The sequence below is a fragment of the Vidua chalybeata genome, chromosome 13 (assembly GCF_026979565.1).
Source record: "Vidua chalybeata isolate OUT-0048 chromosome 13, bVidCha1 merged haplotype, whole genome shotgun sequence".
Classification (NCBI taxonomy): Eukaryota; Metazoa; Chordata; class Aves; order Passeriformes; family Viduidae; genus Vidua; species Vidua chalybeata.
Window position 1 is genome coordinate 16,958,999 of NC_071542.1, and position 12,655 is coordinate 16,971,653.

A 12,655-nucleotide genomic window follows, 5' to 3' on the forward strand; every position below is an offset into this window, starting at 1 on the left:
CCTTTTGCCTGAAATTCATTAACACAACATTCAGGCTTTTGAAATTCTTCACTTAAAAAAAAAAAAAATTAAAATATTCTAACACAGAACCAGCCTGTGGTAAAAGAGCAAAATTTCTTTACCAAACCACAGCATGGTAATCTAGTGAACTATGTTATATTTCCAAGTTAATTGAATGCAAAACATAAGGAAAGAGCCTATAGGAAATAAAACATGCATTATGGAATCTACATGTAGTTCTACACCCTGAGCTTGCACACAGAATTATCACAGTGCCTGAACTGAAAGGCAGTTTAATGCCTGTAGCTTGTTCACTCTTCTTCTCCACACCAAACTTTTTCTGCATGAATGGCCTTTGTGTGCCATCCTGTCCACCACAGGGTTCAAGGCAGATTTTTCTGCTAGAAAAACTCAAATGAAAGCAATTCAAGATCAATTGTTTGCTCTGAAAGGAAGGTTACAACTGTCATTCTGACACCAACGTGTGTTGTGGTATCTCTCTTCCATAATGCAGGATGTGGTTTCCATAGAAATATCTTACATCAGTACCTACAAGCCCTCCAATTATTCCCCTTTGGACACCTCATGCAATCCAATAAAATCTTTTCAGAGCAGGGAAATAACTAAGCTCAGCTACTACTTAATTACTTGGTGAGAAGAAAAAGAAAAGCACACTTATTAAACAAAAGCTTTATTTAAAACAAAACATAAAATGAAGAATGCATACTGCAAAAAAAATTTCATCATACCTGGGGAAATTTCTCCACTGTTACAAATTAAGAACAGTCAATTACAATTTTAAGATCATACTGAATTTTGCTGATTTCTGAAATAGCAATTATGGTGTAGTTTTAAATTGTTTGGTGACCTTGTCTCCAAATAAGTCCCCAGGACCTACTCTTTTCCTGAGTCCTTTATGTTGCTGAGCATTGCCTGCACTTTGTTCCAAGTCCTCCTCTTCAGGACCTTGTGAGTTTAGAGTCCCTGCTGCTGTTGTGTCATCTTTTTTCTCCATGGCATCTCCTGCCACTTGCCCAACTCCAGGAAAGCAGTCAACACCCTGAAATTAGAGACAAGACAGAAGGAACAGCAAATTATACACAAACAAAATAAACAGTGACTTGATCCTAGTATCAAACACTTCTGTTGGCCACAGCTGCCATAAACATGCAAGGCAAGAAACTCAGCTGCATTTTTTGTATAGAACATCTTCATTCCTGCTGCTCTGCCTGTCTTCCCAAAGTATAAGGAAAACTGGGAGCACAGGGAGCCTTGATCTGGCTGGGTGGGCTCTGAAGCTGTGGCCACAGCACACAACAAGAGCGTGCACCACAGGGGCTGGAGCCATCACAGCTCCCCTGGGACACTCAGGGCTGGAGGAAACAAACTGATTTAATTGTGTGGCAAGCAAAATGTGCTGGGGAAACAACCCCTGCAGCTCTGTTTTGCTTCCACTCATCTCGCCTTTTTCTTTATTACTTGAAAAAGCTTAATTCCTGCGATTTGTTTTTTCAGATACATGGCTTAGGCTTCATTTAAACCTCACAGCCTGTTTTAGGCCTCAGTGCAACTAAAAGCTAAACACGGCCAGATCTGCAGCTCAGCAGTAAGATAAAATAATTAGGACAATAAATAGTTAGGCTTATTCATTCTGAAGTCACACTCAAGCTCCTGCACAGAAAAGATCACGAGTTCAGAAAGTTATTCCATATGCAAACACAGAATTCACAAACTGACTAGGTTGGAAGAGACCTTCAAGATCATCAAGTCCAACCCATGCCCCAACACCTCAAGTAAACCCTGGCACTGAGTGCCACATCCAGTCTTTTTTTCAAATACATCCAGGGATGGTGACTCCACCACCTCACTGGGCAGGCCATTCCAGAACTTTATCACTCTTTCTGTGAAAAACTTTTTCCTAATATCCAACCCATATTTCCCTTGACGCAGCTTGAGACTGTGTCCTCTGGTTCTGTCAGCTGATGCTTGGAGAAAAACCCCACTCAACTACAACCACCTTTCAGGGAGTTGTAAAGAGTAATAAGGTCACCCCTGAGTCTCCTTTTCTCCAGGCTGAACACCCCCAGCTCCCTCAGTCATTCCTCACTGGGGTTGTGTTCCCAGCCCCTCACCAGCTTCGTTGCCTCCTCTGGACGTGCTCAAGCATCTCAACATCCTTCCCAACACAGCACTCAAGGTGTGCCCTCACCAGTGCTGAGTACAGGGGAAGGATGTCCCCCCTGCTCCTGCTGGCCACACCATTCCTGATCCAGGCCAGGAGCCATTGGCCTTCTTGGCCACCAGGGCACACTGCTGGCTCATGTTCAGCTGGCTGTCACCAGTACCCCCAGGTCTCTTTCTGCTTGGGCACTGTCCAGCCACACTGTCCCCAACCTATAATGCTGCAGGGAGTTATTGTGGCCAAAATGCAGAACTCAAGCACCAGCACAGCTTGGCCGCTGCAGCTCTGTTCTTTTTTTTTTTTTTTCTACTAAAACTCTCCAAATACATTTATTTATCACCAATGAAAATACTGTACAATGACCCAGGAAAGGGGTGGGAAAAGGCAAGGTATTAAGTCTGGCTTTTATCGATGTCCTTGTCAGGATCCCTGGCTGCAGCCTCGCTCTCCTGCTGCTGCTTCTTCCAGAGCTTTGCCATAGCCAGGAGTTTGAGGCTGGGCTGGTTGGTAGTGTCTTCTGGGAAAATATAATCATACTACTCCTCCCATCCAGCATCAGACCCATCTTTGGCCTGCAGCTTTCTCCTCTATTTTCTCAGGCATCAGTTTATCTATCCTCTCCTTAGTGGCATCGGTGCCAAGCTCCTCCTCCAAGCTCCTCCAGGACTCGAGCAGCATGACCCTCTCCTCTTTCTCATGGCCTCACTGGCCTCCTCATAGATCTGCTGGCAGCGCGGCAGCTGCTCCTCCTGCCCCGCCGACAGCTCAAACTGCGCCAGGCTGATCCACACCTTGACGTGCTGCGTGCGCTGCAGCAACCACCGGTGAAGGCTCCTGCTTTTCTCATACTCCTCTTGCTCAATCTCAAAGTCAGCATCTCCTCCATGTATGTGTACTTGTACCAGCACTGGTTCACCCGAGCAAGATGGTGATGGCCCGGTCCCAGATATTCCTGGTGTGATTCACCTGGCAGTTCTTCATCTCCATCTCGGCATACTTCAGCCAGAGGGTGACATTCCTGTAGTCCACATCCAGGGCACGCTCGTAAATGGAACGGGCTCTCTGGATTTCCTTCAGGCTTTCCTCCCATTGTGCATACTTTATCCAGTTACTGATAACAGTGCTGTTCTTCCTTATGTTATCTTCAAAACTCTTCCTCTTCCAGAATTTATAGTCATTTAGCTCTTCAACATCTGTGATCTTCTGCTGCAGAGGTGGTGGGAGAAGCTCGAGCTCCCTCTCCTTTGCCTCTCTCAGAAGCTGCTCTGCTGTGATCTGAACTTGCGGGCGCCTTGTTTTTCACCTTTGCCACTTTGGGGATGTGCTGCTTCCCAGCCGCTGTAGATGCCATCTTGGGCTGCTGTGCATGTGGGCCCTGCCCCTGGCTCTCCTCTTCTCCCAAGATTATTTGCAGCAATTAATTTTAAGTTCTTAACTAAGTCCTATAACCTTGAATTTTTCCTGCAGCAGTTCTTTAAAGTTTAGAAATAATTAGCTCACGAAAAAAGATTTTACTGCTCAAGCAGGCAAAGTCAGAATACAACCTGACACCCTGCTCAGGGTGCTGGTAGCAGTCGAAATAAATGATGGCTGCAGTCCTCCTGGTGTGGTTCTGTTGTAGCAGTGATCCTGTAGAAGAGTGCAGTTTCCCTCTGAAGGTCCAATGGTGGTGTAGAAGTGTCCAGTCTTCCTCTGGGAATCCAGTGGAAAAGGCTGCTGTGGTGTTCCACAGCTCAGATTATATCCAGGTGGGAATGCTTGGCTCTTCCCCCTGGGCAGAGCTTCTCACAATGGGATGATGTAATTTTCTCAGTCATGCAGGAAGGCTAAATGGCCCATTAACAGAAGATATCTCCTGGAGGGAGGATGGGTCATGGAAGAGATAAAGAACACTGCCCCACCTGGTTTTAACAGATGTTGACAGAATACACCTGGTTACATCTTGCATTGCAGTCTAAGACAGTTAAATAAATATTACTTTTCTATGTTGTAAGATATATAGTTGTTTTCTTTTAAGAGATAAAACAACTCTGACTAAAACAGCTGTGATGAAACAATGACAAACACCTGTTTGTGGATAAAGAAGATACAGTGTGTTCACCCTTGATTTTGTCAAAGATTGTATTGCTTGTTACATTCTCTGCTGTTTTATCTTCCATAGATAACACAGAAGAGTCAGTGATGATTCTACATTATTGCTGTTATTGATTGTAAGGTCTTTTCCTTTGTTTCATTTTACTGTCATAGGTACATGACTGTTTAGAAAGGTGTTATCTCAACTTCCTAAGACTGTTACCACTGATATATCAATTACATGACATGAATTTACTGATTTTATAATAGGCATTATTCATAAGATGTCATTACTGTATTTATAGCTGGCTTCTTGTATACTTTAACATCTCTTTGTGTAATTATCTAAAAGACACATGTCATTTCAGGATCCTTCTTTTTTGTTCTCTAGCTGCTTATGCATCTCTCAGACCAGGTTAGCTCTCTGGCTAGTCCCTGCACTGGCTCTATGGTTTGACCCAATGCTGTATATAATTTTAAGTATTTTTCAGAGTTCCAAGAAAAGACATCTGAGCTTTGTTGAAAGCCTCCTCCGAAACGCTAGTCCAATGGTTTTTCCCAGTTATTATTACAGAAGCACTCCAGCAGTTTGCTGTGTTTGAAGCACCTCTATCCTGAAAGAAACTTTGGAGGGATCCAACTACTAGATGGTTTGATTAGTCTTTAACCCCAAGGCCTTTACTCATAACTGCTATTCTTAAGAGCCTTGTTTTAAAATGTACTTAGGGAATTCCCTCCCAGTTGGAGCTTGAGTAGTGGCCAGGCCTTGGCTCTACCTGGATGGAGAATTTCCCAATAAACCCAGATGTTTTCTGCATCAAAACTAGATTCAAGTCACTTTGATTTGGCAATTTGACCCTTTTTATATGACAGCTGAATCTATTTTTAGAGTGAGCTTGGGAATTATTATCTGGAAATAATTATCCAAGCCCTCACTAAATTGAGGTTTGTCAGCTGTTCGCAGACTCTGGGAGGATGGTACAGAATTTTAGAGATTCTTAATTACCTAATTTCACATGTATTATTAATTATGCATATTATCTGAAATATTCTTAGTTGTTGTAGCTGACTTAATCCTGATTGCTGTCAGTTTCTTGTTCACTACATGTACTGTTTTGCCTTGATGTTTCTTCATGCTCATAACCAAAGACATGCATCCCATTTTTAAAAAACTAAAAGAAGGGGAATTTAGTCCAAATTAATGCAATATGTACATTAGAAATTTAGACAACAAAAAATTTTAATAATGCAATATTTGCATTAGAAATTTGGAAAAAAGATCATCAAATCTAGATCCCAAATAAATGTGCCACAGCAAAGCCTAATTGATTCACTGACTTGAAGAGAGGGCATGCTTGTGTTTTATCATCAGCAGGATTGAAGCGATCACCTGTTCATTCAATCGGACACCGATGGCCTCTGAGAAAATGAGGGTCAGTGGAAAGAGAAATAACCTAACCACCACTTTGTGGCTAGAACAGGAACAGAAGTAGGACAGGACTGCCAAGACACAGCTGTGTCTGCAAACTACAGAGGCAATTTGCCAACAAAAGCTGGTCTCTTCATCATGGTATAGTGTTCCTACTAACCTTCTTCAATCATTCCCTGTTCCAGGATCCAGGAGGACATTCAGTGATGTCAAACATCAACATTTCCACCTAATGAACTTTCTCCTGAGTCTCAACTATTTGGACTTCAAAATAAATGGTCATTTATTTCCATTTCCCTAAGAGCACTGGACGTTATTCTTTTGTTTTCTCATGCTGTGAAAACCCTGTGTCAATGACATGATAGAATTTGATATGTTTTGTTGATTGTAATCAGTCTTTTATGTATCTTATCCCATATCTAACAGATAGCCAGTGATAAGCTTAATGAGATAACAGCCTCATAAGAGCAAGTTGTTTTAGCATCAGAACATATAAGCCTTTTAAAAATTAATAAAAAAGGGTAAGATGTCCTAGACAGGCAGAAGAATTATACAAGAAAGGCCTTATGAAATCAGGCCTCACTCTGCTAAAACTGCCAAAGCTGACCTGTCATTTCTTCTAAGTGCAGCTAACAAGCAATTTGTAAGTTCTCATGTGAAGCTATGGTGAGAATGGGAAGTTCATTAAACACAACAACCTATTCTGAGGGTGAAAAACAAATGCACCTGTGTAAACAATAAGATTTGTCCCATGAGAACCCACAAAGGAAAAATGTAAACATATCTAGAGGGAGAATGATAGATATATACAATAGCCATTACTGTCCAATGAACTGAGTTTCACTGTATTGCTGATCAGTTAGGTTTAACACAGTGCCTTCTCATATTTCCTATAAATATGAGCTTTGTGAATAAAGAATTGGCTTTCTGCATGAAGAAAATGAAGTCTCGGCTGATTTATTCCAACAACTACCTACATAGATATATGAGTCAGGAGCACAACACACCTGTGGAAATCTCTCATATTGAAACCTCTCCACTGAAAAGGGAAAAGGCCACCAATGGAAAACAAGGTCATAAGATGGCATATTAGTTACTGTACCTTATTCATCTGGTCCAATTGCCTGGGTTTGGTAGTTGGAGTCTTCTCCATACAAGAGCCCACTTTAGCCTCTGGAGAAATTGGGGGAATATTTTGCCCCAGAAAGAGATTAAAAAGGAAAAAACATTGTCATACTTCCATGGCTATTTCTATTAAAAAAAAAAAAAAAAAAAAAAAAAAAAACAGGAAAAGCCACCTGACTCTTACTTACAATCCCTCTTGCCTTGTTTTTGTTAATTAACCAAACCAGAGTGCCCCATGACACTACCACAAAAACTTAAGGTGAACAACTATACTAGAAACAAAATGACTGTGGATCTTGAAAGTGCTGCTAAATAGATAATCTGTTCATCTCTTACACCTGGGAAACCCATGTCCCTTTCTCCTTTTCAGAAAATAGAGGTACTCTGACCAATTCTGATAAAGAATTATATGCAATCACTTGAAATTTATTTTAATTCTTCTCAGCCTCCTTGGTTTTGCATTTGCTTCACATTTACATGCTTTATGTATATTACTAAACTACTTCAAAACAGCTCTGTTCACTGCCTGATAGATTTAGCAACCACGACCAAACCATGTGAAATGATTTCTGTTCCTCTAATCAGTCCCAGAAGAGAAATGTCACCATGTTCCTGTTGCTGAGACTATTTGATGAAACTAAATCTCCTACATTTTTCAAACAATAAGAATTAATTCAGAATGAGTGACTGCAGCTGTGTGTGACAACATGCTAAAAAGCTTGATTTTTATAGATTTATGTGCATGTGCAGACAGAAATATGTGTGTGTGTGTACATGCCTATGTATCTGTGCACATCCAAACTGAAGTATCAGCTGCAGCAAACAGAGGGCTGCAGTTTATATGAACTGCCACTAGATGCAGCCACACCACCTTACAAAATTGAATATTCTGACCTCAGGATTACAGAAATCTGTTTTGAAATATGTATGACTGTGGAATTCCTACAAGAACATTAATGGTATTCAATCCTGAGTACTGGTGTGGGGAAAAAAAACCCATCATATGAGCAAAATATTCAATTTTTCTTCTCAGTAATTTTGTTCCAAAACACAGCATTGCACAGCATTGCAAATGTCAACAGGAATCTAAGAAATCAGAGCAGAATAAGACTTGTCTATTTTCACAGTTGTTGCCATAGATCCTGACTGGAGCTGACAATATTGAATTACATTGTGTTTTGCTTTCTGCATAACAGAGAAAGTAGGAATGAAGACCTTGTTCCCAAGAGACACCCCTAAAGATAGAATCATGGAATCATAGAATAGTTTGGACTGGAAAAGACTTTTAAAGGTCATCTAATCCAATCCCCAGCAGGGAGCAGGGACATCTACAAGACCATGTTGCTCTGAGCCCATGCAACCTGACCTTGTACACTTCAGAGATGGGGCTGCCCCAGCTTCTCTGGGCAGCCTGTACCAGGGCCTCAACACCCTCATAGTAAAAATTTATTTCCTTATATCTAGCCTAAATCTATCCTCTTTTCGTTTAAAATCATTATCTCTTGTCCTGTGGCAACAAGTCCAGCTAAAATCTTTATTCCCATCTTTCTTAATGTCCCCCTTTAGGTAGTGGACAGCTGCAGTCAAGGCAGTTCCCCAGCCTCATGTGTATTTTTTACTGACAGTAATTCTGGTGGAATGATATTTCCCCATTCTTTGGGTCATTCATCTATTTGTTATTCTAGAAGATGGCAAAAAGAAGAAAGAAAAAAGAAAGCATCCTCTCCCCCAGGATCTGCTGAGTTTTGATCTGATCATAGTTCTGTTCAGTTGCCATTAATAAACTTCACTTAGCAAGATTAAAGGTTTTGCTGGTTTAAAGCAAGAGGAACACAGATATAATGGCTTCAGAGGAACCCAGCCTAGGGCTAAAGTCTGACTTAACTCTCCTGTGGGTGCTGCAGACAAGATGAAACGTGGTGTCTCAACAGAAGGTTCCTGAGCCAAAACAGAGTAGGATGGATGTGGGAAGGCATGGGAGAAATTTGCTGCACTTCCAGAAAGAGACAATGCGTGCCCTTTTTTTGGAACCCAGTGCTTATCACAGTTTGTGTGCATGCAGCAGAGGGGCCTGTCTGGGTCCTCCAACCACCTGAACAGATTACATCAATGAGATCCCCATATGAACTGTGAAAAGGTTTCCCCATTCTGTTGCTATCTTTGGTGAAACAGGCAGAAAAAGCTCCCAGCAAAAAGGATTTACCCTGTAGGAGAGTAGTTGGAATCTTCCAAAACCCATAATGAAAACCTTTGTGTTTCCATCCAAGAATGGTATTGGCAGCAATTGAAGGTAATTAAACACACTGCCCACTGGCCATACAAATTCTTTCTTTATAACAATTTCAGAGAAACAAACCCCTGTCTATAACCCAGACAATGTGTTGTGCAACAGGGATTTTTTGGGCTAACTTCTACCCTGCTCTAAGTGCACTGCAACAGGAGTTCCAGCCACTTTATGCCAAGGCTGTGCTTTGTTCAGGATCTCTCAGATGCTCTGTGGTTCCATTTCATTACCTCATAATTTCTAAGAATTGTCCTGTTTACTGTGAAAAGATGAGGGAACTGACTGCACACTCAGTAGTTTCTCCTTGTGCAAACAACAGAGACAACACCTCTCCATGATCACTACCTAACCCTTGGTTACATTCCTTATCTTCATAGAACTATTACACAGACAAGTTCACACTGCCCGTTTTAACTCACTTCCTGAAGGGACTGACTCCATCTGAATTTTCAACCAGATATTCACTCGCTGGCCCCAATCTCCTGGTGCTTCCACTTCCCACAGTCGCTTCTGCTCCTCAGGATGAGCCTGCAGGAATTTCTGGCATACTGAAAGGAGAAACCAAGGGGTAAAAGTATGAATGAGTGAAAAGTACTTTGGAAGAGGAAGCATGTTCTATCCCAGAAATTCTCTCAGACCAACTTTCATTAGTTCCTTTAGAAATCTTTCTTCTTTCTCATCTTCCTCCTCTTTGTTTTAGCTGGGACTTTTAGTAAAAGTCTATGTGAAATGGCCTAAACACTCATGAGTGCATCCTGCCATCTGCTTCAGTCTAGACTATTTCCTTGTGAGTGCAGAAATAAAGGACTTTAAATTATTTGCTGAGCACCTTCTACTGGCACTGCAGCACAGAACAATGTCCAGACACTCAGTAGGTTTCACAGCAGCGTGGGGTTTTTTACCCTCACTATTCTGAAAGGAAAGGTGGTCCTCTATCTTCCAGCTTTAACCATTCACAATGCTACTTTAATTTCTGTTTACAAAGAAAAGCTCTGCTTCAGTTTGGTTTTGGGCCAAAATCACCCTCCTTTTTACTACTGCTACCCTACTCCCCACTGTTAGCTTCATTTATTTCTTTGGATGTGGAAAAAAAGAAATAGGAAGAACCAACAGAAAAATTACAGGATACGTGTGACAGATATAGAATCACCTTTAAAAACCATATTGCCACAGATTCCTATCACTGTCAGTACACAGTCACCATCCAAAAATTTGGAAAAACAATAAAATTTAGATCTGCTTATGTTATCAAACTGAAGTATGTTCTATTTAGTGGTATCCTTAGGATGTGTGCAGTGTCAAGAGGAGGCACATGCTGTAGAACAAACAGTTCAAAACATTTAAAGGGCATTTTTCAATTTCCCTTAACCACCATTCTATCAGTTGTATCAACTGCACTAAGATAGTGATCTGTAAACAACAAAATTACTGTCATGCTCTGTCCACTGTAGTTCATCATACTACAGAATGGGTGATTTATCTTCAACATTCAGCTGAGTTTAACAATGGGATGTCGAAACAAAAACCCTAATTCTGGTATGTAAACATTTGCCTTACACTAATGAGCAGATTGCAGACATTAATTTTATCCAAGGATATCCAGACTCAATTAATCATTCCAATAAAAGCTACTAAAGCTAACATATATACTAGAATCCAGGTATCTGCTACAGAGCTTTTTCCTTCCTTCTAGGCCTCTACAGCCGTTTAAATACCAGGTCCATGTCAAATAAACTGTCCACAGCTTCAGAGATTTCAGTACTGAGATTTAGAGGTTGCATTCATTTGTCAAAGCATGAAAATGTGGTTCCAATGAAATTAAAAACAGACAGTGACTTCAATACACTCAAAATTTAACTAACAGTACTGGTATTTTTATAAAAGTAAACCTAATTAAAACATGATGCAAGTCAAATTTATTCACTATTAACTCTAAACTTAATTGAGACAAAAGCACAGTCTTCCAATATATTGCTAGTGTTAACACATAAGAAATGCAGCTTTCTCCTCCAGGCTTTCTAAAGTCCTGAGGTCTGCCAAAGGAAAAATGGATATTACTGGGAGAAGGAATGCTGTCAATACTATTCCCTCCTGAAATCAGAAGCAGCAGTACCTGCTTGGGTGCTTTTGAATACATCCAAGGTCACACATTAACCCAGAGAAAGAACAGATAGGGCCAAAATTTTGCTGACACTTATTAATAACTGGAAAGCTGTAAGTCAATCAAAACATCTCCCCAAAAACGATGGTGAAGACTGCACCACACAGAGAGCAACCTCAGAAAAAAGTACTTTTCTAGAAGAAGACGGTTTTATAAATAATGTGAGCACAGATTTTTTTTTCTGTGAATTTTACTAGCAAAACTAGAATTCTGACCTGAAGACAGAGAAGATATATGACTACTTTGTGATCTTTTAAAAGTGACAAATGTTCAAAGACAGTTGATACAAAACAAGTACTGATATAACTGTATGACTGAGTAGAGCCTGGGTATTTGGCTTATTAAATGTAATTTCTTAAAAATGCAAGATCTACCACAGCATTATGTGCACAGTGTGGGCTTGACAAGATCTTATGAGTCTTTTCCCTGTGGTGTCAAATAAAATCTGTAAGTCCCTGTCTAGGGCAATGACATAGCTCTAAGGGAACAGTTCTAGGAATACAAACTGTCACACAGGCACCATGAGTTTTGTGCTTCTTGTTGTCTTACATAAATATTGGCCTACCTTTCCACAGGAAATTCCAGATGGCTCCAGAAAAGGAACCAGTTGCAGGCCAACAATGGTTTGGTTCAGACAAGGGCACTGAACTCTTACACAGTGAGGACAATCTTACCAAGACCATATTGAAAATTATACATTATACATGACCCTTACCTAACGTGTCCACATCAAAGGATTTACCTTGATACATGGCAGCAGAAATAGGGCAGCTGATCCCCAAGGCATCCTCAGCCAGGAAAGACTGACAGAAATCATGCAACATTTTCATCCCTAGGCCACCTCTTCTGTACTTTTTCTGGACAAATATAGTATCCAAAACTGGCAGCAGGTAACACTGACTGGTTGTACCACCACACAGGCTCCCTGAAAACAGACAGGGAAAAACACACCCATTTGCAAACAAAATTGGTATTGCTGCAGTAACTGCTGTGTGATTTCAGCCACACACACTGCCCTGGTACCTTTCCACAGGCTCTGAGGATGATCCCAGCTGAAGTGTATTTTCAGACAGTAAAACACTTTCCAGGATGATTTTTCCATGAAATGGAGAGGACCTGCCTAATGTGGCTGACAGGTCTCACCAGAGTCTTTTCCAGACTCTGATTCTTCATCGCACTATCTTGGTACACAGGCAATGTATATAGGAAAGCTCACTGCAAAGATTTAAATGGTCTAAAACCAAAGAGATATAAATATTCTGAATGTAATGTTGGTATACTCCTTTAAAAAAACAACCGAATGGTGCATTTTAAGAAAGCACTGTAAGAGCTCCTTTGTAAGTCACTCCATTTCTACTGAGTGATAATTTATCACACATGTAGGTGCTTCTATTCCATCAC

At 40.8% G+C, this 12,655-nt stretch overlaps 1 protein-coding gene across 1 annotated transcript in view; it reads right to left on the minus strand.

Annotated features, from left to right (window-relative positions):
• Window positions 1–675: 675 nt before the first annotated feature.
• The window catches only part of LOC128794908 (protein FAM169B-like), a 40,847-nt gene continuing 28,867 nt past the window's right edge, over window positions 676–12,655 (minus strand). Inside the window, exons 6-9 of the mRNA XM_053955195.1 lie at window positions 11,997–12,179; window positions 9,513–9,641; window positions 6,787–6,857; window positions 676–1,060 (exon numbers count right to left, since the gene is read on the minus strand). Of these exons, the coding sequence (XP_053811170.1) occupies window positions 839–1,060; window positions 6,787–6,857; window positions 9,513–9,641; window positions 11,997–12,179 (605 nt within the window). The 3' untranslated portion in view covers window positions 676–838. The remainder of the gene's footprint in view (window positions 1,061–6,786; window positions 6,858–9,512; window positions 9,642–11,996; window positions 12,180–12,655) is intronic.